Source organism: Peromyscus leucopus, chromosome 10, assembly GCF_004664715.2.
Source record: "Peromyscus leucopus breed LL Stock chromosome 10, UCI_PerLeu_2.1, whole genome shotgun sequence".
NCBI lineage: Eukaryota > Metazoa > Chordata > Mammalia > Rodentia > Cricetidae > Peromyscus > Peromyscus leucopus.
Genome location: NC_051071.1, coordinates 85,009,760 through 85,033,791, shown reverse-complemented (window position 1 = coordinate 85,033,791; position 24,032 = coordinate 85,009,760). Strand labels below are relative to the sequence as shown.

General features: G+C 47.1%; 1 protein-coding gene across 1 annotated transcript; it reads left to right on the top strand.

Annotated features, from left to right (window-relative positions):
* The first annotated feature begins 1,004 nt into the window (after nucleotides 1-1,004).
* Coq2 (coenzyme Q2, polyprenyltransferase) lies at nucleotides 1,005-22,099 on the top strand. Its single transcript, XM_028867273.2, has 7 exons — nucleotides 1,005-1,267; nucleotides 6,846-7,012; nucleotides 12,077-12,198; nucleotides 13,815-13,900; nucleotides 15,637-15,770; nucleotides 18,369-18,557; nucleotides 21,299-22,099. Exons 1-7 carry the CDS (start codon nucleotides 1,015-1,017, stop codon nucleotides 21,458-21,460), a joined length of 1,113 nt encoding a protein of 370 aa, XP_028723106.1. The 5' UTR covers nucleotides 1,005-1,014; the 3' UTR covers nucleotides 21,461-22,099.
* The last annotated feature ends 1,933 nt before the right edge of the window (nucleotides 22,100-24,032 follow it).

Below are 24,032 nucleotides of genomic sequence, written 5' to 3'. Positions count from 1 at the left end.
GCAGGTGGATCTCTGTGAGTTTGAGGCCAACCAGAGCTGCACAAAGAACTCCTGTCTCCCATTATCTCAAGATGGAGAAGAAAGGAATATAGAGCAATGATTTCCTAATTCAGAACCTCTGTTTTGTGAGATGGAAAAGTCCCACAAACGGACAGTAGAATCAGGACATAATATCATGAATGTAATAAATCAATACAATTAATAAATTAATATCATAAATATAATTATTGAATGAATACTGTGAGTGTAATCAATGAATACCACGAATGTAATTAATATCATGAGTGTAATTAATGAATATCATGAGTGTAATTAAAAAAATAATTAAAAAAAAAAGGGTTGGGGATTTAGCTCAGTGGTAGAGCACTTGCAAGCGCAAGGTCCTGGGTTCGGTCCTCAGCTTTGAAAAAAGAAAAAGAAAACAAGAATTTCCCTTAATTAAAAAAATAAATCTGAATTTATATGATTCTTGGTTCTCTTTTAACTTCAGAAAGTGAACATCCGGATGTGGTTAACATCTTTGGACTTACACTTTCCTTTTTGTGGTACAACTATTCCATATAAATACTGTCCTTTCGAGTTCATTAAGAAACCTGGAGCTGGAGGGACGGCTCAGCGGTGACGGGGACCCAGGTTAGATTCCCACCAACAACATGGCTCGGCATCATCCATAAAAATCCAATTTCAGGGGATCCGACGCCCTCCTCTGGCCTCCGTGGGCACTAGGCATGCACTAGGCATGCACGGGATGCACATACCTAGATGCAGGCAACCTGACACATGGGCACAACACACATACACGGTAATGCAGGCAGCCTAAAACACACACACACACACATACACACACGCACACGCACACGCACACGCACACGCACACGCGCACACACACACGTCAACGACTCTCCTACCCACCCATCTACCAGGAAACAGCCTTTCCACACCACTGCGCATGCCCGCCCGCCCGCGGCACGTCGCCCTGGGATGACGTCACGGGCGGCGACCAGCCTCGGCGCCATGCTGGCCTTGCTGGGCCGAGGGCTAGCCCCGGGCCTGCGGGCCGTGGCCCCGGCGTGGCTGCGGGGCCCGCGCGGACTCTGTCTGGCCCCGGCGCGCACGGCCGCGGCGTCGGGCGTGCGGGACCGGCGGGAGCGGGCCCCGGGGGCGCCGCGCGGGCGCGCGCTCAGCCTGTCGGCCGCGGCCGTGGTGAACTCGGCGCCGCGCCCCCTGCAGCCCTACCTGCGCCTCATGCGCCTGGACAAGCCCATCGGTGAGTGCGGCGGGCTGGGCGGCGCGCCCTGGAGCTGCCGAGCCACCCGGCCGCGGCTGCACGCCCCGTGGGGGCCAGGCCCGCGGGGACCCGGTCAGGACTTGAGCCGGGGACCCGCAGATTGTCCCACGCTCAGAGCCCGGGTCAGACACCCGGAGGCGGACCGTGGCCGCGATAAACGTGTGTGCCGCTGACGCTGTTGAGATGAGATCTAGCGCGCCTTTGCTGTCTCGAAGCCCAGGCGTGGTGCTTTGCGGCTTTGCAGAAGTTCTGCATTGGTTAGTTTTCGATCCTGTCTCCAATCCTGTAAGGCCCGAGAGGCACAAAGTGTTGAAGAAAGCGAGGCTCCTCGTAAGAGGAGGAGGACCTAGTGTTGGTACCGGGCTTTCTTTCTGCATCACGGGTTGCGAAGATGTAGTGCATTTGATGCAGCCAGTATCGCGCTTCCGGATTGCCTGTCACCTAACAGAATCACCTCTCCATGACCCCGTCTGTTTTTCTCCTCTTCATCGTAGTGCTTACCTAACTTACGCACTGTTGACGGCTGTGATACAATATAAGCTCCGTAAGCGCGGAGGCGTTCCTGAGCACAGCCCAGTAAATGAACTTACTCAGCCTTAGTGATAGAAAGCTAGGGAAACTACCAGCTTTCAAAGAATGTTTCTGGTTGTAAGAGACAATTGATGACCTAGGGAAGTATGAAAAAACAAAAAAACTAAACGAAAACATGTCATGTATTAAGAATATGATCCCGACCCTCAACACCAGAAAGGTCTAGAAAACAATGGGAGACAGGCTGGACAGGAGAAAGTGGGTGACAGAAGAAGTCAAGGCTGACTTGGAGCTAATCTAGATGTTGATAGGTACAGTTCCAGTGTGTGGAAGTGCATCCAGATGTCTAAATTGTTTGCTTCTCATCCTATCCAGAACTCCCAAAGTGTCCCTATTGGATTTCAGTGTTTGGCTTTCAGACAGGGTCCCATTATGCACCTGAGGCCAGCCGTGAACTCTGCCCTCCTGCCTCCATTTCCCAATTGCTTGGATTACAGGTGTGCACCACCATGCCTTGTTTTGTCTTGTTTTGTTTTGTTTGAGACAAGGACTTGGCTTTGTACTCCAGGCTGGCCTCAAGCTCCATAGCTTGCCTCAGCCTTCCAGGTGACAAAGTATGGAGGGGCCTCACTTTTGATATTCTGAATGTGTTTGCTTGCTGTTTGGGATTCAAGCACTGAATTTTAGCAATCAGAGATTAAAATACAAAAGCCTATAAATGAAAGGTCGGCCTGCCGTTATTAGAGTGTTGTGTAATTCAAGGTTTACACAAGCAATTTATAATCCTGTTCTTAGATTCTGGGTGACAAAGCTGCAGGATAGACTTACAGGACAGCTCAGCAGCTGCCGTTGTTTCTGCTTGCACAGTTAAACATCATTATTCTAGTGGCTGTGCATTCTACCTTGTAACATGACTCTAAAATGGTTATGAGCCAAGTTGAGAGCCAGACCTCTTTGAGCCTTTACTCCATTCAGTGGAGGGACTGTGGTTAAATTACTTCATGTCTCCACACCCTCGTTTCTTTATCTATAAAAGGGAAGTGCTAATGTTGACCTTATAAAGTTATCCTTAACATCCATCTACACCATGATAACTAGTTTGAATCGTGCCTGCATATAAGGGCACTATTACTGCCTTTATTAGCATTAGTCGAGAAAATTGTCTTTATAGTCATATGTGTTAAGTATCTTAAGATACTGGCTTGCATGTTTTGATGCTAAATAGGATGATTACTGCATAGAATTCACACAAATGGTTTGGGCCCCTACCATGTGTCCGGAGCAGTAATTGACAGTAGAATTCCTGATTTAATATTTATAATGCTCTTCTTATAAGTCAGTGGAACAGTTACTGTTTTACTGTATTGGTATTATAGTTTGTTACTTTCATAGACCATAGACTTTGTTGTTTTTGAGAAGGGAGTAACAAAGTTCTGTTGTTTTCCAGTCCTTGGGTGGAACTCAAGGCAAGCGCTCTGGGCTACCACTGGGCTTCTCACCGGACAACCTGGATTATTTCGGGTTTCACCAGGGGGCACTCTTTCCACCAAATTGGCTGTGGCATTTCCCCTTCTCTACTAGAGAATCATAGGCTTAGTCTGCACAGGCAGTTTGTTCTGCCCAACCCCTTCAGAATTTGACCATTTTATTTCCTCTCCCAGAGAGTTTTCCCTTTCTTAATGAACATTTCCGCCTGTGACCTGTTTGGCTTCTCACCACCTCCACACCTTTCTTCACAGAGTAACCGTAAGGGATGAAGGTGTCACAGGGAAGACAGAAAGAATGCTCCTGGAATCAGGAGGGCAGAAGAAGTAGAATGTCCGTGTGCATTGAGATTTAGGTATGAGAAATAAGTTTTTGACTTAAAGTTCAGCCAGACTGCTGGGTTAGAGTTCCATCTTAACCAGTGTGGCTTTGGGTAAATTATGCCCTCTATCTTTCAGTCCCTGTATTAGTTACCTTCCTTTTGCTGTGGTAAAACACCATGACCAAGGCAATTTGTGGAAGAAAGAGTTTATTTGGGCTGACAGTTGCAGAGGGTGAGAGTCCATCATGTGGAGGAGCGTGGCAGCAAGCTGCGGCTGGACAGAAGCTGGGAGTTTCCATCTGGAACGCCAGCAGGGAGCAGAGAGCACCCTGAATGGCGGTGTGGAGTCTTTAAACTCCAGGGACACTTGGTCCTCTAAGGTTGCACCTCCTAAACCTCCAACAGCACCGTCCGCTGAAGAAGCCACTTGTTAAATGCCAGAGGCTGTGGGGGACATTCTCCTCCAGACCACACAGTTCAAGTTAGTGTAATAAAGAGAATCCGTGCCTTTTTGTTTCTCGTGAGACCCAGAAGTGTTTTCTGAAAGCTCCTGACGCCCGTGCCTGGAATCCATAAGCCATATTCCGTGCTGTGACCTGTGATCTGTGTTATAACTTCGGAAGTTACAGATTAGAGGAAGCTGTAGCCGCACTTACGTATGTTATGCATCTTAATGTAGGTGGTTAGTCCATTCTGCTTGTAGACTGGCAGAGTACTTGTAGCTCACATTAGCTCCAAGTTCTCTTTCATGACCATCGGCCCTAATACTGTCATCTCATTAAAACCCGGTGAGGTGGATGTTCTTTTTCCTTGTTTTCAGATGAAATTGAGACGTAAGCCCTCAGATACATTAGGACTAGTGTCTGCCCCCTTACAAGTGGTGGTCTCCTGGCGTTTCGGTCTACAAGAGCTGCCTCATCTTTAGGGAGCACTCCAGGTGCCTATCAGTGACTGAGCTCATAATCATCATGTGGACTTGTGACCAAGGTCTTGCGACACTGTGCTCTGGGTGTTATGTAGCCTAAGACTGTTTAGTGGTGACTTCATTTCTAGCTACACCAAGCAAATAGTGACAAGTAGTTTGTCTTTTTGGCCTCAGCTACACCTCCGTCCCGTGTGAGCTCTGCCCTTGCATACAGGAGCAGTTGTTTCATGTGCCTCGCTCTGTTCTTTCATCTGTAAGGTGGCATTATGAGTAATACTTTTTTAGGACATGCTGTTGAGAGTTAGACTGCTGGCTAGTACTTCATGAGCACCCAGTAAATGTTACCTGTTGCTCATGGTTTAGATAAGGTTTTCTAAGTGTGTGTCTGCCCAAGGTAACCAGGACTCAGGCTCTGAGCTGGACACTTCTTCAGGATTTTATCTGAGGGTCTCTTACTGCTCCTCTGCTCTATAAGCAGTTTAAACATTCTAGGGACTTTAATCTGACCATTTTCATGTAGGATAATCCAGAGCCCTGGGTCATGCCAGGCAAACACTAGCACTGAGCTGCACATCCCAGCTCTTGGATGTTAAGACGTGGTCTCACGGTGGAGCTTAGGCTGATCCTGAATGCAGACTGCTCCTGCCTCTGCCTCCTGTGTGCTGGGATTGAGGTGTACATCACCTGGCCCTTCGCCTCTCACATCCCTAAATCAGGAAGTAAAACTTCCATCAAGCCAGTCATGATCCCAGCACCAAGGATGCTGAAGCAGGAGGGTCTCTGAGAATTCAAGGCCAGCCTGGACTATACAGTAAGACCTGTATCAAACAAAACAACTCTGTACACCCTTTAGACTTTAACAGGTAAGATACACACAGGTAGTTGACAGACTTCCATTTTAGAAATAGCATACCCAAGGTCATTTGTAAAGCCTCTGACCTGTGTAATAACACTTCCATTTAGTTCAAGCTCATCTAGTTTACTGGTTAGGCATTAGATCAGCCCTCTGTGCATATGGTACAGGACAGAAAGCCTGCACTGCAGGAGCCCTTCCCGAAAGACCGGCTCAGCAGACTGTGCTGACCACAGCAGAGGAAGGTTTTACTGACCTGAGCAGGTGTGTGCGTAATGGCTGAGCTGTCTCCCCAGCCCCTTTGGTCCATTTCTTAGTTGTACTACTGATCTTTTTCTTTTCTGTTTCTGGGAGCTTTTTATGTGTTAGGGTAAATACTTAGTGTAATTTGAGTTACAGATTTATTTTCCCTTGATTTGATGGGTTGTGGTTTTTTTTGTCTTTTTTTTTTTTTTGCTTTTGTTTTTTTTTTTGGTTTTTTTTTTTGGTTATTGTTGTTGTTGGTTGGTTGTTTGGCTTTATTTTGCTTTTGTGATAGGGTCTCACTATGTAGCCTTGGTTAGCCTAGGACTTGATATGTAGACCAGGCTGGCCTTCAACTTGATCCTTCTGCCTTTGCCTCTTGAGTACAGAGAGGATAGATATACAGCACCACATGTGGCTTATTTTCCAGTTTTTTTCAGGTTTTCTTAGGGAGAAGTTGCTGTTTTGTTTTAGACAGGGTCTTGCTGTGTAGACCAGACTAGTCTTGAACTCTTGAGATAAGGTCTCACTATGTAGCCCCAGCTGGCCTTGAACCTGCTGTGTGGCCAAGTGATCTGCTGCCTCTTGGATTAAGGAAACTCTGGTAATTAAAGCCATGTGCCACCATACCCCATTACTTTGAATTCTTGGTCTTCCTGCCTAGCCTCCCTAGTGCTGCCATTCTAAGCATTGGCCTGTCAGGTGTTCTACTTTGATTATACTTTTTGGGGTGTGGTGATTGTGCTATGTACTTGGGTTTTTTGGGGGAGGGGGTATTGGTTGTTCTTGTCAACTTGACACAAGCTGGAGTCATCTGGGAAGAGGCAACCTCAACTGAGAAAAGTGTCTATCTGATTGCCTGGGACGTTTTCTTGATTAATGATGTGGGAGGGCCCAGCCCACTGGGGACAGTGCCACCCTGGTCAGATGGTCATGGTGATAGAAGAAAACAGGCTGAGCAAGCCAGTAAGCATCAGTCCCTGCCTCCAGGTTCCTGCCTTGAGTTCCTGCCCTGACTCCCTTTTGTGATGACCATGATAGGGATGGTCACACCAAATAAACTCTTCTTCCCCAGGTTGCATTTGGTCATGGTGTTTGTGGCAGCAGCCGAAGCCAAGACAGTGGTTAAGCAGATGCAGCAGGTATCTATCTTCAGTGTGTCCCTTCTGTTTTTACGTGTGGTTCTGGTTTTGTCTAGGAACCTGGCTGCTGTACTTGCCATGCACCTGGAGCATCGGTCTGGCGGCTGAACCGGGCTGCTTTCCCGACTGGTACATGCTGTCACTCTTCGGCACTGGAGCTGTTCTGATGCGTGGAGCGGGCTGCACTATTAATGACATGTGGGACCGTGACTTCGATAAAAAGGTAGCTTCACCCTGGGAGGAAGAGAGGCTTCCCCCATTCCTGCAGACCACCCTGATGACATCACCCGAGTCCACTGAAATCCACCATGAGAAGCCATCGGCTGAGTGGCCGCTGTCGCATGGGGCAGTTCACTCCCTTCCAGCAGAAGAGTGGCGGCAGGGCAGGATGTGCACTGGAGTTCTCCAAGTATTTAAAGTGTAAGAGCCGAGGGTAAAGAGGTTAACGGTAGGAGCGAGAGCTGGAATTGACCCTGAACCTTTCCATGTCTGAAGATAGGTCAGCTTTGCGCGGAGGCTGCTCTTCTCTAAGTCAGGTCTTGGTTGAAATGACTGGGGCAGGCACTAGCCTTGGCTCCACCCAAGCCCTGCCCTCAGTTTGCTCGTCAGCTCCAGTTACCACAGCCTGCCATGGCCCAAAACGATGAAGTGGAAAATACCAGACCTTCAGTGTGTAAGTTTTAAACTGCACCATCCAAGTGTTACCACAAGAGCTCTTCTACTAAAACACACTTCTTACAAGTGTCCTATTTTATTCTTAGTTACTGCAGTTGGTCTCCCACTGTGAGACAAAAGTATATTATACTGTACAGTTGTCTCTCTCTCCCTCCCCCCTGTGTGTGTGTGTGTGTGTGTGTGTGTGTGTGTGTGTGGTGTTTCCAGAGAACAGGATGGGATGGAAGGGGGCAGAAGCCCTGTGATGAAGTGCCTCCATGCCATGCAGACACAGTTGAGACCACTTGATTGGCTAGCAAATGCAAACCTGATTCAAATGTTCACATTTCCTGGATCACTTTTTATTCTGCATACGTTATAAATGAGGCTTCAGCGTTCCTTTTTTAAAGTTCAATGGAAGGCTTCTAGAAGATGAAAACCAGTGCTATAAATTAGCATGTGTGAGAAACGGTGCGCTTGTTTATAAATGTGAACATTTGAGAGTAAATATTCGAAAAGGAGTTTGTTCTTAGTTACCTTCAAAACTAATCTAAGACTGTTGAGTTTCGGAAGTATGGAATTTGAAGAAGAAATGAAAAATTATAGCATCTGACTGAGTTGCTTTATCTACCTTAGAAAGCATGTGGAAGTCCCACACTGTAACTTCCATAGTCTGACTTCTGCTCCCAGGAAGGCGGACTAGACATACTTTCCTTTTTCTTCCCACTAAGTACAACTGAAACTCCAGCTGTCACATAGAAAACAACAGAAGAGGCTGGAGAGCAAAAGGTGGCAGGGCCTCAGGAGCCCCAGAAGGCCTAGGGAATTAGTTCTCTGTTTGCCTTACATGTCTCACTCAGTCTTGGGACTGCAGAGGCCAGCAAGCTGGGAACACAAATTGGCACAGATCAAAACCAAGTACCCACAAAAGCCTGCTTCTCAGGAGCCAGTGGAGGCCAGGGAGCAAGTATGAGCTTCTAATTCCACCTAGAAATAATTAGGCAGCATCCACAGTGCCTCCCCTTGGCCAAAGTGGTACCAAAAACCCAACTAAAACAAGGATAAAATGAGGGGCTGGAGAGATGGCCCAGTGGTTAAGAACAGTGGTTGTTCTTCCAGAGCATCTGGGTTCAATTCTCAATGCCCACATGACACTTCACAGCCATCTGTGACTTCAGTTTCAGAAGCTCTGACGCCCTCTCTGGGCTTCTGTAAGCACCACGCATACATGTGATATGTAGACATACACACAAGCAAAACACCATACACATAAAATAATAAAAATACATGAGATTAGACTCTGAGAACACCTAAAATGTTTGGGTTTCAAGTAAGAAATACGGAAAAGAACCTGAAGAAATAACAGCTGAATGTCCAAAATTTGGCAAAAGGTATAAGTGTATATTGTGTAAGTACATTTTCAGGAAGGTGAGTGTCTGTCACCATAGTAAACAAATAAGTGTACACATTTTCAGGAAGGTGAGTGCTTATCAACATAGCAAACAAATCCACAGTACTATGTACCAGATGTATCACAGTCAGATACTAAAGTCTATAACTCTTGAATGCAGTGGAGGAGAAATGCTGAAAATATAATTCATAAAAAGAAATAGTACTACATCGGACTTCACCAGAATCAATTTAGACACGTTGAGGCCTTTTAAGAGAATTAAAAGTATGCACTGGTGGATATTTTGAAACCACATACCTACCAGGACACCAGTATAAAATATTCTCAGAACCAAACTCTAAAAATCTAATTAATACATGAATAGAGCTATCTCAACAAAAAGATGCCAAGATTGCAAGTAACACATAAAAATTGTTTTGACATCACTAGCTTTGTTTTAAGTGCAGACTTCACTGTAGTCAAGAATCACTACAAACCTGTCGAGATGGCTGAGATGAAAAACAACAGCCGCACTAACTGCCGACAGGAACAGCTCACTCACTGCTGGCGGAGAGGGTTCGGGACACAGCCGTCCTCAGTCTGGGGCCCTGGTTTGTTTCACTGTAGGCACACACCATCATCAGTTCCGGGGGCACCTGTGCGTTCACCCCACAGAAATAAAGCTTATGTTCACATGACGTTTTGCATGTGAACGTTTGTGGTGGCTTTGCTTGTAACAGCTCCAAGCTGGAACAAGCCAGTTGTCCTTTCTTGTGTGAGGAAACGATGCATGGTACATTCATGCTCTGGAAAACTACAGCAACAACAACAAAAGACCCATGCAACAGTGGGGGTGAATTTCCAGAGGATTGTGTCAAGAGAAAGAAAAACCTGAGAGGACCACACTGTGCTTCTCACTAAATGATGTAATAGGAATCCAGGAGTGATGGAGGAGGGAGAGCACTGTCCACAGGGAAAATGGAGAGTTGTAGTCGGGGTCTTACAGATCTGGTCTGTAGTGATGTCAGAACTCTGGTTGCATATGGTTTCCCAGGATGTCAGTAATGGAAGGGATGATAAGGCTATGTGGGATTTCAATATAGTTTTTAAAAATAATTTATTTTTATTTCATGTGCACTCGTGTTTTGCCTGCATATATGTCTGTGTGAAGGTGTCAGATCCCCTAACCCTGAGTTACAGGCAGTTATGAGCTGCTGTGTGGGTGCTGGGAACTGAACCTTTGTCCTTTGGAAGAGCAGCCAGGGCTCTTGACTGCCGAGCCATTTCTCCAGGCCTGCTTCTTAAATGCAGTCTTCTCAGAGAAAAAGCTTCATCAAGAAGTACTCAGGCCAGCCAACCTTTTCCATTCTCTCTGGGTGAGGTCAAAAAGTCTTGGCCTAAATGTGATGGTATTGTGTTCCCCAAAATATTGTGTACCTTAATAGACTTATCTGGGGTCAGAGAACAGAAAAGCCACTAGTTAGGCAGTGATAGCACATGCCTTTAATCCTAGCATTCCAGAGGCAGAAATCCATCTGGGATCTCTGAGTTCAAGACCACATTGGAAACAGCCAGACATGGTGACTCACGCCTTTAATCTCAGAAAGCCAGCCTTTAATCCTAGGGAGTGATGGTAGAAAGCAGAAAAGTATATAAGGCGTGAGGACCAGAAACTAGAAGCATTTGGCTGGTTAAGCATTTGGCTGGTTAAGCATTCAGGCTTTTAAGCAGCAGTTCAGCTGAGAGCCATTGGGTTGAGGACACAGAAGCTTCCAGGTCCTGAGGAAACAGGACCAGCTGAGGAATAGGCAAGGTGAGATAGCTGTGGCTTGTTCTGTCTCTCTGATCTTCCAGCATTGACCCCAATAGCTGGCCTTGGGTTTGATTTTATTAATAAGAACTTTTAAGATTCATGCTACATAATTGCAGTCCTTACCTCAGTTTCCTAAAATGTTATCCATCAGTAAGGGCATATTTATGGCCCGGGACTTGCTTCATGCACTGAATAGTAAGTAACTTGCTGCTGTATGGAATGACGAGTGGGTTGCTGTTGTTGATACTGGGTTAATAATTTACCATCCAAGTGATTGTATGATAAACAATAGGTTAAAAATGTTGTCTCAGATGTGAGGCTTTTTAATTCCAGTTCTAAAGTTTTTAATTTCTGACAGCACTGAAAATTTTTATTATACTCTATTTGTGTTTGAATTTAGTATAGTCGCATTTCGGGGCGGGGGTGGGGGGGCAGGGAGAACAGGAGTCACGATTCCTGTGTTTAACAGCACTGTCCACATTCCCCCAGCAAATTTACCATTTCAGCATAGTCAGTCTGATATCAGAGACCCATTCAGTAGCATGGCAAAGACACGCCCAGATGCAGACTCAGCTCATCTTTCTTCACATCTGAATTAGTGCGTCCCGTGCTTAGAACAGGACACTGGCCTTGCCTGCTCTCTGCTGGAGTCCCTCTCCTGAGAACTCCTGTCATGTTGTCACCTTCCTGTGGAAGGGACCTGTGCATTTGCTGAGCTGAGTGGCTGAACATCGAGATCAGGGGGAACTCTGTGTTTTGGGATGGGATGCGGGGACAAGCTCTTAGCACTTTACGAAGGCTTTGAACATTTAAACCTGCGGGTTTAGTTCTCAACAGTGCTTCAGATGTTGTCTTCGCTCTGTTCATAGCTATGCCTTGGTGCTTGCCTCAGGCCCATCTATCTCTCTCTCTCTCTCTCTCTCTCTCTCTCTTTCTCTCTCTCTCTCTCTCTCTCTCTCATATGTATGTATATAATAACTTTATATATATGTTTTTGAAAGGTTTCTTTGTTTAGGTTATTTTCATTATATGAGTGCTTTAGTCTGCATGTACACCTACACACCAGAAGAGGGCACTGGATCCTATTTTATAGGTGGTTATGAGCCACCAGCATGTACGTGATTGCTGAAATTGAACTCAGTCTCTTATTGCTGAGCCATCATCTCTCCGGCCCTCGCTTTAATTTTACAATAACGTTTATTTATTTGTATGAACATGTATGGGGTTAAGTAAACACTGCATGTGAGTTGAGGTCAGAGTTGAACTTGGAGGAGGCTTTTCTCTCCTTCCATCATGTGGGGTCTTTGGCTCTACCTCCAGTCATCAGGCTTGAACCATCTCACTAGCCCGTGCGCCCATCTATTAATCAGTGCTTAAATGAACAATTGAACTGGTGTATGAGGTGAAGGTGTCTGTTTTTCTGTGTTGAGGTTACGAGAACAGCAAATCGCCCAATCGCCGCTGGAGACATTTCAACCTTCCAGTCCTTCGTCTTCCTTGGGGGACAGCTGACCTTAGCACTGGGAGTCCTCCTGTGTTTGAACTACTACAGGTGCGTTAGATGTGGTGTCACAGTTCTAGATATAATGTCTCCTCTGAAATGGAAAATGGAAGTAAAGTAGAATTCTTTCTTTATTACAAATCTGCTTGTTGATTCTTGTGAAGCATCCATGGGTTAGGAAGAGTAAAGGAACCCACCATACTATAGGATTCAGGAGCGCTTCGTCAAAGGAGTGAGTGAGAAGACCAGCTTGGTTCTGAAGCTCCGTTAGTGTTTGCTCTGGGTGCTCCTGGTGGGACCCAAGGCCCATCCCCAGGGTCTCAAGTATCTAGACAACCATAGGTACGTGTATAATTTTCCTTTCACGCCTGTAACCACTGAATGCCCCAAAGTAGAAGTGGTTAGACTCAGTTAACACAGAGCGGAACTGTGTCTTTCCCAGAGTCTGCAACTAATATAAATAGCAGAAGAGAAAGCTCTGAGGACCCGTTCTTGGGTAATCTAGATAGACACAGCATCAGATGGCTGTTTTAAAAGTACTTCAGGAGTAAGGAGAGCACAGAGTGGGGAGTGCCCACAAGAGTGTTGCTCTGTAGAGGGCAGGCCTGGTTGCATGCCAGGCCCCCGGCGTTAATGGCGTGAAAAGGCTGTGTTAGACAAGCTTTGACAGACCTCAGAATACCTTACGTTTCTATGGTTGTTTTCTCACTTGCTTGCTTGCTTGTTTGTTTAGAGACAGGGTCTCACTAAGTAGCCCAGGCTGGCCTGGAACTCAGAGATCACCTACCTCTGCCACCTGACTGCTGGGATTAAAAGGCATGCGCCACCACACCCGGCTGTCTTCTCTTTTTTAAGAAGTAAGGCCTGCTGTGTATGACAGGGAATCTCCTCGGGCTGGTGCGCTCGCTGTTAGACACAGGAGCCAGGGCGAGGACTCACTTGGTAAAGTACTTGCCACTTAAGTATGAGACCTAAATTTAATCCTTCGCACCCACTTACAAAGTCAGCACTGGGGAGGCAGAGGCAGGCAGATCTCTGGGGCTTGCCGGCCAGCCAGCCTTTCCTGGCAAGCCCTGGGGTTCCAATGAGATACCTTGTCTCAGAATGTAAGGTACGGCTCTTCAGGGTCACATCTGAAGTTGATTCATCCCTCATGTATACACCTGTACCCCCCCCCCCCACACACACACACAATACTTCGGTTTACTTACACACCTTAGGGTTTGCAAACAGTTCATAGTACATGGTGGTTTAAATTGGTGGGACGCTGGAGCCAGATTGCTTTAAGGTTTAAGGCTTGCTCCCACAGATGAGCTGACCGACAGTCCTCTCCTTAATCTCTCTGCGCTCCCGTTTCCTCTCTGCAAAAGGAACTGTTTCCTAGTGATGATCATAGAGCAAGAGACAGGATTGAAGCACTGACGGCAGTACCCAGGCGTGAGAGTGCCGTGTGTGTGTGTGTGTGTGTGTGTGTGTGTGTGTGTGTGTGTGTGTGTGTGTGTGCTGCTGTCTTGTGACAGTTAAAATACTTTCTAATCATCCTCTAGAGTGGGCAAGTCCAACTCTAGGGAAGAACGTCACAAAAACAGTACTTAAGACAAAATACCTTGCAGTTAGTGTGATCAGTACTTTCTAATGATACTTAATCCTGTTGCTTCTGTTTCCAGCATAGCCATGGGCGCAGCATCCTTACTTCTTGTCACCACCTACCCACTGATGAAAAGAATCACGTTTTGGCCACAGTTAGCCTTAGGTAAGACTGAGACAGCAAAGTATTTCCCTTCACACTGTCTGCCATGCTTTTATATCCTGCATGGGTGTGCGTGTGTGTGTCTGTGTGTGTGTGTCTGTGTCTGTCTGTTTCTGTGTCTGTCTGTGTCTGTCTGTGTCTATGAATATCAGGTCAGTCATCAAGTTTTCCGAGGAATAAATTTTCAGACTTTAAAGGAGTTTAATTAGTTATTCTCATTGGTTAGGAAATCTTACCTATTTATTAAGATTATCAGGATTACTATTTTTCTGAAGTACCTTTGAAAATTCTAGACATGTCACGAAAAGATGTTTGATCAGGGTATCCTCAGGAATTTGGGAGTGAGGTAGCAAGCACTCTGTAGACAAATGAAGGTTAAAATTAATGGCCTTGACAGCTCCCTCTCTATGAAACTTCAACAAAAATATATTTGCAGCCTTTCTGTCTCTCCATTAATAAACTGTGAGTGACTAAAAAACATCTTTACGTGTAGCCCAGCATCGGCATTACACAGAGCAGACACTCTGGACAGTGTTTGTCATGAGCGGGAGATCCAGAAGGTGGGTAGATAGATAGGTGGGCAGGTCAGAAACTCCTTCCAGACTTTTCTGTCCTATTTCCAGGACATTCTAAACTACTCCTAAGCTGATTCTAATTTTGTGGACCATTCTTCCAGTAAATAAAAGAATCAAAAAAGATTTTATGAAGTAATGAGGACTTGACTTATGGAAAAGTTGTGACAGAATAGTTATCCCCCCATTGGAAGTCTCTGTCTCTCTCTCTCTGTCTCTGTCTCTGTCTCTGTCTCTCTCTCTCTGTCTCTCTCTGTCTCTCTCTCTCTCTCTCTCTCTCTCTCTCTCGTCTGGTAAAGGAGTGTAAGCATGTATCTTCAAGCTCATATATTAAAGCTGATGTCATTACTGTAAACATTTATCGAGTCCTACTTGTGCCTTGTGCAGGAATCGCACCGAGTACTCAGAAGATAACATGAGAAGAACACAGTCACCATTTTTATGGAGCTAGAGGATAGGCAGGTCACTGAAGTCCGGTGTGGCAGACATGGCTGTGCTGGGACCCTAGAGAGGCACTTTCTCAGTGAGGAAAGTGCTCCGAGGGGAGCAGACACAGTAAGAAAAGGAAGAGGTTTCTGCAGAGTGGCGTGAGCCTGCCTTTCAGGTCCGAGAGATTTGTAGACAGGATGTCCAGCAGCAGCAGGCTGAGCCTCTAGCCTGGCGCTTAGGAGGTGACAGCCTTGCGGTAGGATGTAGGCGCTGTCGGCACGTGGATGTTCACAGAGGCTGCGCTTGCGCAAGAAGCAAGTGTTCTGCCTGTACTCTTTCTTGTTCCCGTAGTTTAGCGGGGAGGTGGAGTGAGGCTGGAAGAACACAGGTTTTGAGCCTGGCGGGTCTGGTTCAGACCCTTGCACACGCAGTTTGTTGGCTCTGCCAGGCACAGACTTGTTAGTTACCTTGTTAAAAGATGTTATTCTTTTCATTAGCTATGTTATTTTAATTAGAAGTTCAACTTTCTGTGCCTATTTTGTTTTTTGTAAGATGGAACAAATAAGTACCAAGCACAAGAGGTCGAGAAGATTCTGTGAAGGACCTAGAGAGAGCAGTGGAGCCGGGCCTGACGGTTGCAGTGAGCCTTTGACATGTGCTCCCCCCCCCACCCCCATGCTCCTGTTGACTGTTGACGTGCATTCTGCTCCCCTCTCCCTGTCTCCCCACCGGCTGCAGGGCTGACTTTTAACTGGGGTGCATTACTCGGATGGTCTGCTATCAAGGGCTCCTGTGATCCAGCTGTGTGCCTGCCGCTTTACTTCTCTGGAGTTATGTGGACACTGATATATGACACTATTTATGCCCATCAGGTAAAGAAATGGCACATTTTCCTTAACTTTGGTTTCACTGCTCTTGTTTTCTAAGAACTGTTTTCGTTTCTTTGTTTGGTTTTGGTTTTTTGAGACAGCATATCATGTTGCCCAGGCTAACCTCGAACTTGTTTAGCCAAGGATGACCTTGCACTCCTGATTCTCTTAACTCTGCTCCCCAAGATGGGATTACAGATCTGCACGGTGACTTTAAAGAGAGGAAAAGAAATCCGTTGTTTCCTGAAAAGAAAACCATCCCCAGTTCCCCTTATCCAACATATTTCTGTTCATTTCTACATTTGCTTACTCAGCAGTTCAACTGGCTTATTCTGTTTCCTTCACAAGCATTTAAATAGTATTTGCTATGTTCCAGGCACCATCTGAAATATTTTACAGACACTAAGTTAATCCCCTACCAGCCTGCACAGAAGGGATCTTATTTGTCTCCATTTTATAGATAAGTCACTTGCCCACAGTCCCATGGGCAGTGGGGCAGAGCTGAGACGCAAGCCCAGACGGTCTCCGTGTCCTGAGCTTTCTGTCACTCAGCGTCTCTGTTGTTGTCTCTAATTACTGTATTAGGCAGACTTTTAGTTGTGGAGCTAATAAGCATTTCCTTTTTTTAGTCTATTTTTTATTGTTTTTGAGACAGGGTCTCGTGTTGTGGGAGGCCAGCTCCCACTTTTCCCAGGGTACTCTTGAGGAGAGAGGGATAAGAAATATTTAGATAGAAAGATAGTGTGGAGAAGACAGACAGAAACACAGGATAGCTTCGGGAGGACCTGGGTCCATATCTACCAGCCCCTTCTGTCTCTTCAAAAGGGCTTTTTATAGGAATGCCAAGGGGCGGGGCGAAAGACCTCCCCTGGCACAGCCAAGTGCAGACCCTTCCAAACACGTGGTGACCACGTGCAAGGTCAGGCCATCCTCACATGCAGCCCTGCTGGGTAAAGCCAGCTCAGCTCTCACTAGGAGACCTCTGGCCCCCCAGTGTCACAGAAGGCGTCCTTGAACTCTCCAGCCCTCCCACCACAGCCTCAAATGCTGGGTCCCAGGCACAAGCCATCACATCTGCCATCCCCATGTTTTATCCATTCCTTGTCACTTGAGTACACCTGATAGTCCCTGACTTAGAATGGCACCACAGTTTTAAATATCATGTCTGTTTTGGTAAGCGAAAGCTATTACTGAGTTTTGACAGTTATAAATAATATTCTCACCATTAACACTTCATACATATGAGTGTAGGAGTAATTTCAAGAACAGTGTCTTGGGGGGTCTGGAGAGATGGCTCCACGATTGAGAACACTTGCTGCTCTTGGAGAGGACCAGGGTTTGGTTCCCGGCACCCTCCTGCTGGTTCAGAACTGCCTGTAACTCTGGCTCCTGGGGGTCTGATGCCCTCTTCTGGTCTCCATGGCACCCGCACACGGAAGATGCATGGACACAAACATGCACGCATAAATTAAATAAATGTTGTTTTAAAGGAGTGTTTACTCAGACACGCAAACGTCCTTACACTCTCTTAGTGTCCCTTGTGTAGTTTGTTCGGGATGCCTCTTGTTGTCCTTCTTTTTTTTTTTTTTTGGTTTTTCGAGACAGGGTTTCTCTATGTAGCTTTGCGCCTTTCCTGGAACTCACTCGGTAGCCAGGCTGGCCTCAAACTCACAGAGATCCGCCTGGCTCTGCCTCCCAAGTGCTGGGATTAAAGGCGTGCGCCACCACCGCCCGGCTTCTTGTTGTCCTTCTTGATCCATGACCTTATGTTTATACCTTTGCCAGCCTCGCTGAAGTACCGTTGGTAAACATTGTTACTAGTCGGTGTATAGGAAGTGATGCTTTCCCATCCCTACACATTGTGAAATGATGACTGCGTGCCCCACAGTTAGTTACTGTTTGTGTGTCTAGTCAGGATATGTTGATGAACGTTTTATACTTATTCTATGTGGGTGTGTGTGGTAGTTACGGGAGACGGTTACAGGGAGAGCCGCAGACTCACCAGCACCCAGCTCTGCACGAAGGGAGTCAGCGGGGCAGAGAGGAAAGTGGGTGGCTGTGGCCGTGCAGTGACAGCATCCTGTGCATCTGTGACAGGGCCAAACTGAAACGGAGAACTGAGAACTCTGGAGGAATGGAGCTCAGTAAATAGACTTGAAACCAGGTGTGGCGGCGCACGCCTTTAAGTACCAGCACACAGCAGGCAGAGGCAGAGGGATCCCTGTGAGTTTGAGGTCAGCCTGGTGTACACAGCAAGTTCCGGGGTAGCCAGGGCTACATGGAGAGACTCTGTCTCAAAAATAAGATAAATTACATTAAAATATAACAGTGAGCTTTAGTCCTAATGTAGAAGTCCAATTCCAGGTCGTTGTGGGGTCATAGGAAGTAGAGTGGCACGTGAGCCCCTGCTGATTGTACAGAATGTGGAACTGGTTGTCCTGGGCATCCTCTGCCCATCTGTTCTGAGTCTCGGTTAGAGAGCAGAGTTAGTTCTGTGCCCGTGTAAATATACTAAAAAAGACCGAGTTGAATACTTAAGAAATGTGGTTTCCATACTACTGAGTTAAATATCACAACGCACTTTCCTCTTCCTGGCATTAGGACAAAAAAGACGACGCTCTGATTGGCCTGAAGTCCACGGCACTGCTGTTCAGGGAGAAAACCAAGATGTGGCTCAGTGGCTTTGGGGTTGCCATGCTGGGAGCGCTGAGCCTGGCAGGAGCCAACTGTGGCCAGACGCTGCCCTACTACGCTGCCGTGGCTGCCGTGGGAGCCCACCTGGCTCGTCAGGTTTGGCCTTTCCCTTCTCCTCCCCAGTTTTCCCCACTGGAGTTAGGGACGACGTTATTTAAGCAAGATCACTGCTGATCACTTGGCAAGGAGCTCCCTGAAACAGGCTGCTTGGCTTGCATTGCTCTGAACCACCCCGTCTTCAACTTGTCACACCACAAATTAGCATTTCCAGGGTGGTGGCATAGGCCTTTAATCCCCGCACTCAGGAGGCAAAGGCAGGTGTGGCGCTGTGAGTTCAAGGCCAGCCTGGTCTACATAGTGAGTTCCAGGACAACCAGAGCTGTCTCAAAACAAACAACAGCCAAAACAAACCAACAGAATAAAATTAACCTTGTCAATTTAGAGAAAATAGCATAAATCTAAATGGGGATTTTTTTTTCCTTTGATTTTCCTGAAATTATTTTTGATATGTCTGAGAAATTTTGAGCTGTAGCTGAATCTTGTGGGTTGAATTGAGTACTCCAAAAGCAAACTAATAAGCCTTAAAATAACAGCAATAATAATAAAATAGGGCCAGACATGTCACTCATCCGGTGAAGGGCCTTCCACCAAGTCTAATGGCCTTAGTTTGATCCCCAGGACCCGCATGGTAGAGAGAACCAACTTTCTTAAGTTGTCCTCTGACCCCTACATGCACACTGTGATGCACACATGTGCAAGCTCGCGCTCACACACACACACACACACACACAAATGAAATTTTAAAGCATAACAATCATGAGTTCCATTGGTATAGAGACCACTGCCAGTCAGATAAAACATGGGTCCTGCAGCCTGGAATCCCAGCTTCTCAGGAAGCTGAGCCAGGAGGATCCATGAGTTCGAGCTCAGCCTAAGCCACTGAGTGGAACCTGATCTCCAAATGGAAACAGAAGGGTCTAGAGATGCAGTCAGTGTTAGAGAGCTTGCCTGGTGTGGGCCAGGCCCTGGCTTCAAGTCCCAGCTTACGGAGAACAAAGGCTACAGGAAATGCTCACATGACGGAGGCTGCCTAGAAAACAGCTGTGACCGTGATGGTAACCAGCATCCCTCCGCCCCTCCACTGCACAGGCTTGTATTGAAACCTGTGTCAGGAACTTGTAAAATGATCAGCCAGGTCTAAGTTTAACCGAATCAGCGGGGAAGAAAAACGGGCTTTCTCTCTGACAGTGTTGCGTAGTTTTCTTTGGATAGAATAAAAAGGTATTCATGACCATGCATTTAGATGGTGTGTATACACATCGTTGGGAACTATGTTTCATGTAGGCAATGACATGCACAATAGAACTAGTCTGACGTAGACTACTCCATGGTCCTCACTATACATGCTAGAAGTCGTGATTCCTCTTCAGAAAGTCTCAGAACCCCTGAGAACTGAGAACTTGGCTCTACAAGGCCCACAATCATCAATTAATTGTCTGGTCTAAATAGAAGTATACATTAAAGTATTAGATGGTAAAGGAGGGAGACATATACAAGTATCTTTAAGTATTGTAAGAAGTATATAGGCTACTTTATATTTTAAATTGCATCTACAGTCCTCAGTACACTCCCCTCCCTCCTTCCTTCCTTCCTTCCTTCCTTCCTTCCTTCCTTCCTTCCTTCCTTCCCTCCCTCCCTCCCTCCCTCCCTCCCTCCTCCCTCCTTCCTTCCTTCCTTCCTTCCTTAAGATAGAGTCTCCCTGTGCAGCCCTGACTGCCCTGAAACTTGCTGTGTAAAAGGAAGTCCTGATTTTGAGTCTGCTGACATCCCAATAGAAAAGAGACAGTTTAGGCCAGCCAGATATGTGGCACCCAATGCTTGTATCCTAGCTCTAGGGATGCAAGAGGATCCGGAATTCAAGGCCAGCCTCAGCTACACAGTGAGGCCCTGTCCAGAAAGGAAGGGGAAAAGGAAGGAAAGTTGAAGGAGACTTTTTGGTATATCCACAGGGCTGGTGTGGAAAGAGAACATGTGTGATCTAGGTAGCTGGCCTTAGATCTGGGTCTCTGGATCGCCTGTGAGCACAGGAGGGACTTAGAAACATATGAGTAGAACATCTTTGGTTGTCTTAGTAACCTAGGAGCATCTCCCTCAGTGAGTGAGTGAGAGCCAGGGATATGCAGAGTATTTCATCACCCTGCATAGTGGAGTTGGTCTGCTCAAATCAAACTTCTCATTTGAGAAACTGCTATGGAGAATAAAGGTGGAACCCGAGGGCAGAGCTTCGGAACCAAAAAGTTCATGTGTTCAAGGCAGATGGAGGGTCCCTTCCTGAGTGCTTAGGCCCAGAAGGCTTGGATTGTAGACTTTTAAGTTTGCAAGACATGTATGTAATGTATGTCTTGGGATGGCACCCAAATTGAAACTTGAAATTTACATGTGTGTCATGTCTGCCCTGGTCACATAGCCAGAGGGGCGTGTTTACAATGATTTCAGAGCAGCTGCATCCTGACCCTTCCTCACAGAAAGCCACGTGTGCCGTTTCCAGCTGCTGTGAACGTTTGGACACGGGAGTGTTTCCTGTGTGTCTGTTTGTTTGTTTGTTTGTTTGTTTGTTTGTTTGTTTGGAGAAGTCCAACCTATGGTTAGAACTTCTCAAAACATTCTCACACCCCTCAGCCAGAGCTGCTAGAATACAGCTTGAGTGGTTCCCTGTAAGGACTGTTTTGATGTTTCTGCATTAGAAGCTGGTTAGGGTGTACTAACAGCTTCCTATACCTTGTGTTTTCTCTCTGAATGGATTGCTGTGCTGCCTACACCGTGCGTTTCTCTTTCAGATCTACACTGTAGATATCCACAGACCCGAGGACTGCTGGGACAAATTTGCCTCCAACCGCACAACAGGAATACTCTTGTTTATAGGGATCGTCCTTGGGAATTTGTGGAAAGAAAAGACCGAAGAAACAGAAAAACCTGAAGATGTTAGAGCAGAAAATTAGCAGATCAGCTGAACCTGGTGGTGCACTCAGGAAGCAGAGGCAGGAGAATATTGAGGTCAAGGCTGTTCAGTGACACAGTGGGACCCTGTCTCGAAGAAGCAAAATGGCGGCGTGGGTTGTAGCTCGGAGGTAAAGGGCACGCTGAGCCACTGTGCAGCATTGTGCAGGATGCCCAAGGCTCTGGGTCCCCTCCTAGCAAATAGTGGTTTAGAAAACACTCAGGGCTCGAGACCACAGTGTCGGATCTGTATGACAGTCTGTTAAGGAAGCCTGTGAGCAGAGTGTTGGCTGGATTTTAATGCAGCTGTTAGCTAGCAAATGCCTCCTGTCATAGCAGCCAGGGATGCCTGGGTTAGGGAGACCCCAGCTTAGACTGGGGCGGCCTTCTGCCCTGGTCGCTCTCATCCGAAGTTCCAGGAACTTTAGGAAAAATGTGATGTGTAACTCATCAAAATTAATGGATTTTATGACAATGACCATATGCTTTATTTATTTCTCTGTAAGAATCTCTTGTGATAAGTTGGGGCATATTTTTTATTGTGATCTTTACTCATTGCCAAAGCTGTAATTCGAGCGAGAAGCCATCTGGTTCTGGATGTTTTAGAAGAATGTAAGCAAATAAAATTATTACCTATTATATCCATGTGTGTGAGTCTCATTACAGCCCTGACAGGAATTTTGATGTGTGTTTATTTCTTCCTTATTTGGACCGTCATTTTATAAGATGGTAACACATTACATGTGTTATGAGAACTTGTTCATCGCTGTTTCCCTTTTATCATGTTTCTATTGAAGTAGCCAGAAAACCTAAGTAAGGTCAAGTCATTTCCCAGCCCACCCTCCAGTGCCCAGTCACCCAGGACACCTCCAGTACCTCAGTCACCCAGGACACCTCCAGTACCTCAGTCACTCGGGACACCTCCAGTGAGTGCCTCAGTCACCCAGGACACCTCCAGTGAGTGCCCCAGTCACCCAGGACACCTCCAGTGCCTCAGTCACCCGGGACACCTCCAATGCCTCAGTCACTCGGGACACCTCCAGTGCCTCAGTCACCTAGGACACCTCCAGTGCCTCAGTCACCCAGGACACCTCCAGTGAGTGCCCCAGTCACCCAGGACACCTCCAGTGCCTCAGTCACCCAGGACACCTCCAGTGAGTGCCCCAGTCACCCAGGACACCTCCAGTGAGTGCCCCAGTCACCCAGGACACCTCCAGTGCCTCAGTCACCCAGGACACCTCCAGTGAGTGCCTCAGTCACCCAGGACACCTCCAGTGCCTCAGTCACCCAGGACACCTCCAGTGAGTGCCCCAGTCACCCAGGACACCTCCAGTGAGTGCCCCAGTCACCCGGGACACCTCCAGTGAGTACCCCAGTCACCCAGGACACCTCCATCGCCCTAGTCACCTGGGACGCCTCCATCGCCCCAGTCACCCGGGATGCCTCCAGTGCCCCAGTCACTCGGGACGCCCTCCAGTACCTCAGTCACCCGGACGCCTCCAGTACCTCAGTCACCCAGGACGCCCTCCAGTACCTCAGTCACCCGGGACACCTCCAGTGCCCCAGTCACTCAGGACGCCTTCCAGGTCTGACTCCCTGCCAGACCCATGATGGGATCTCATCTCCACCCTTCAGATTCTCACCCACAACAGCCATGCTGCCCACCTACCTCTCAGCCGAGCAGACACCTAACCCAGGGCCTTTGCACCTACTGTTTACATTGTCCAGAGGGAAGCTGCTGCCTTTTCCTCACAGCAGGTCTTTAAATGTCACTCTCAAAGGAGCTTTTAACTTTCGACGGATACCACCTGTGTTTCTCTTCATTCTTTTTAGATTGATTTTTTAGTTTATGTGATGAGTGTTTCGCATGCACATATGTCTGTGTACCATGTGTGTACCTGGTGCCCACAGAGGTCAGAAGAGGCTGTCAGATGGTTGTGAGCCACCTTGTGGGTTCTGGGGACTGAACCCAGGTCCTCTGCAGGACAGGTGTCCTTCACCACTGAGCCATCCCTCCAGCCAGTTTTGGGTATGTTTTTCCTCCTTTACTTTTTACTTTATACTTATGGGTGTTTTGCTGGCAGGTATGTTTGGGTAGCACATACGTGCAGGGCCCACAGAGGCCAGAAGAAGGCATCGGATTCCCCTGGTTCTGGAGTTCCAGACAATACTAGCTCCCATGTGGGTGCTAGGAGTGAAACCCGGGTCCTCTGGAAGAACAGCCAGTGGTCTAACCACTGAGCCCTCGCTTCAGCCCCACCAGTATTTCTTCCAACCTGTGCTCTTGATTTTATTAATAATACAAATAATTAATTTGTATTAATTATTAAGCTGAACTACGGTTTCCTTGACGTAAGCAGCGGTGACTGATGGTGAGGTGACGGCTGTGTTTGGCTGTGGCCTGCAGGGGCCCACAGTTAATCTGAATGACACTAGTGAACAGCAGCAGGCTCTGAGAAGCCCGGGGGAGTGCAGCCGTGACTGTAGTTCCTGCACACTCAGTGTGCGGAGGTCACACAGTAGCAGCTGTGCGTGCCTCACGGCAGCACAGGGAGGCGGGAACAAGGGACAGGC

Bases quoted from the DNA above. Each gene is read 5' to 3' on its own strand.
- Coq2 (XM_028867273.2), top strand. From the start codon at position 1,015: ATGCTGGCCTTGCTGGGCCGAGGGCTAGCCCCGGGCCTGCGGGCCGTG. The intron at 1,268-6,845 runs GTGAGTGCGGCG...GGTTTTGTCTAG, and splicing joins GCGCCTGGACAAGCCCATCG to GAACCTGGCTGCTGTACTTG. The intron at 18,558-21,298 runs GTTTGGCCTTTC...TTTCTCTTTCAG, and splicing joins GAGCCCACCTGGCTCGTCAG to ATCTACACTGTAGATATCCA.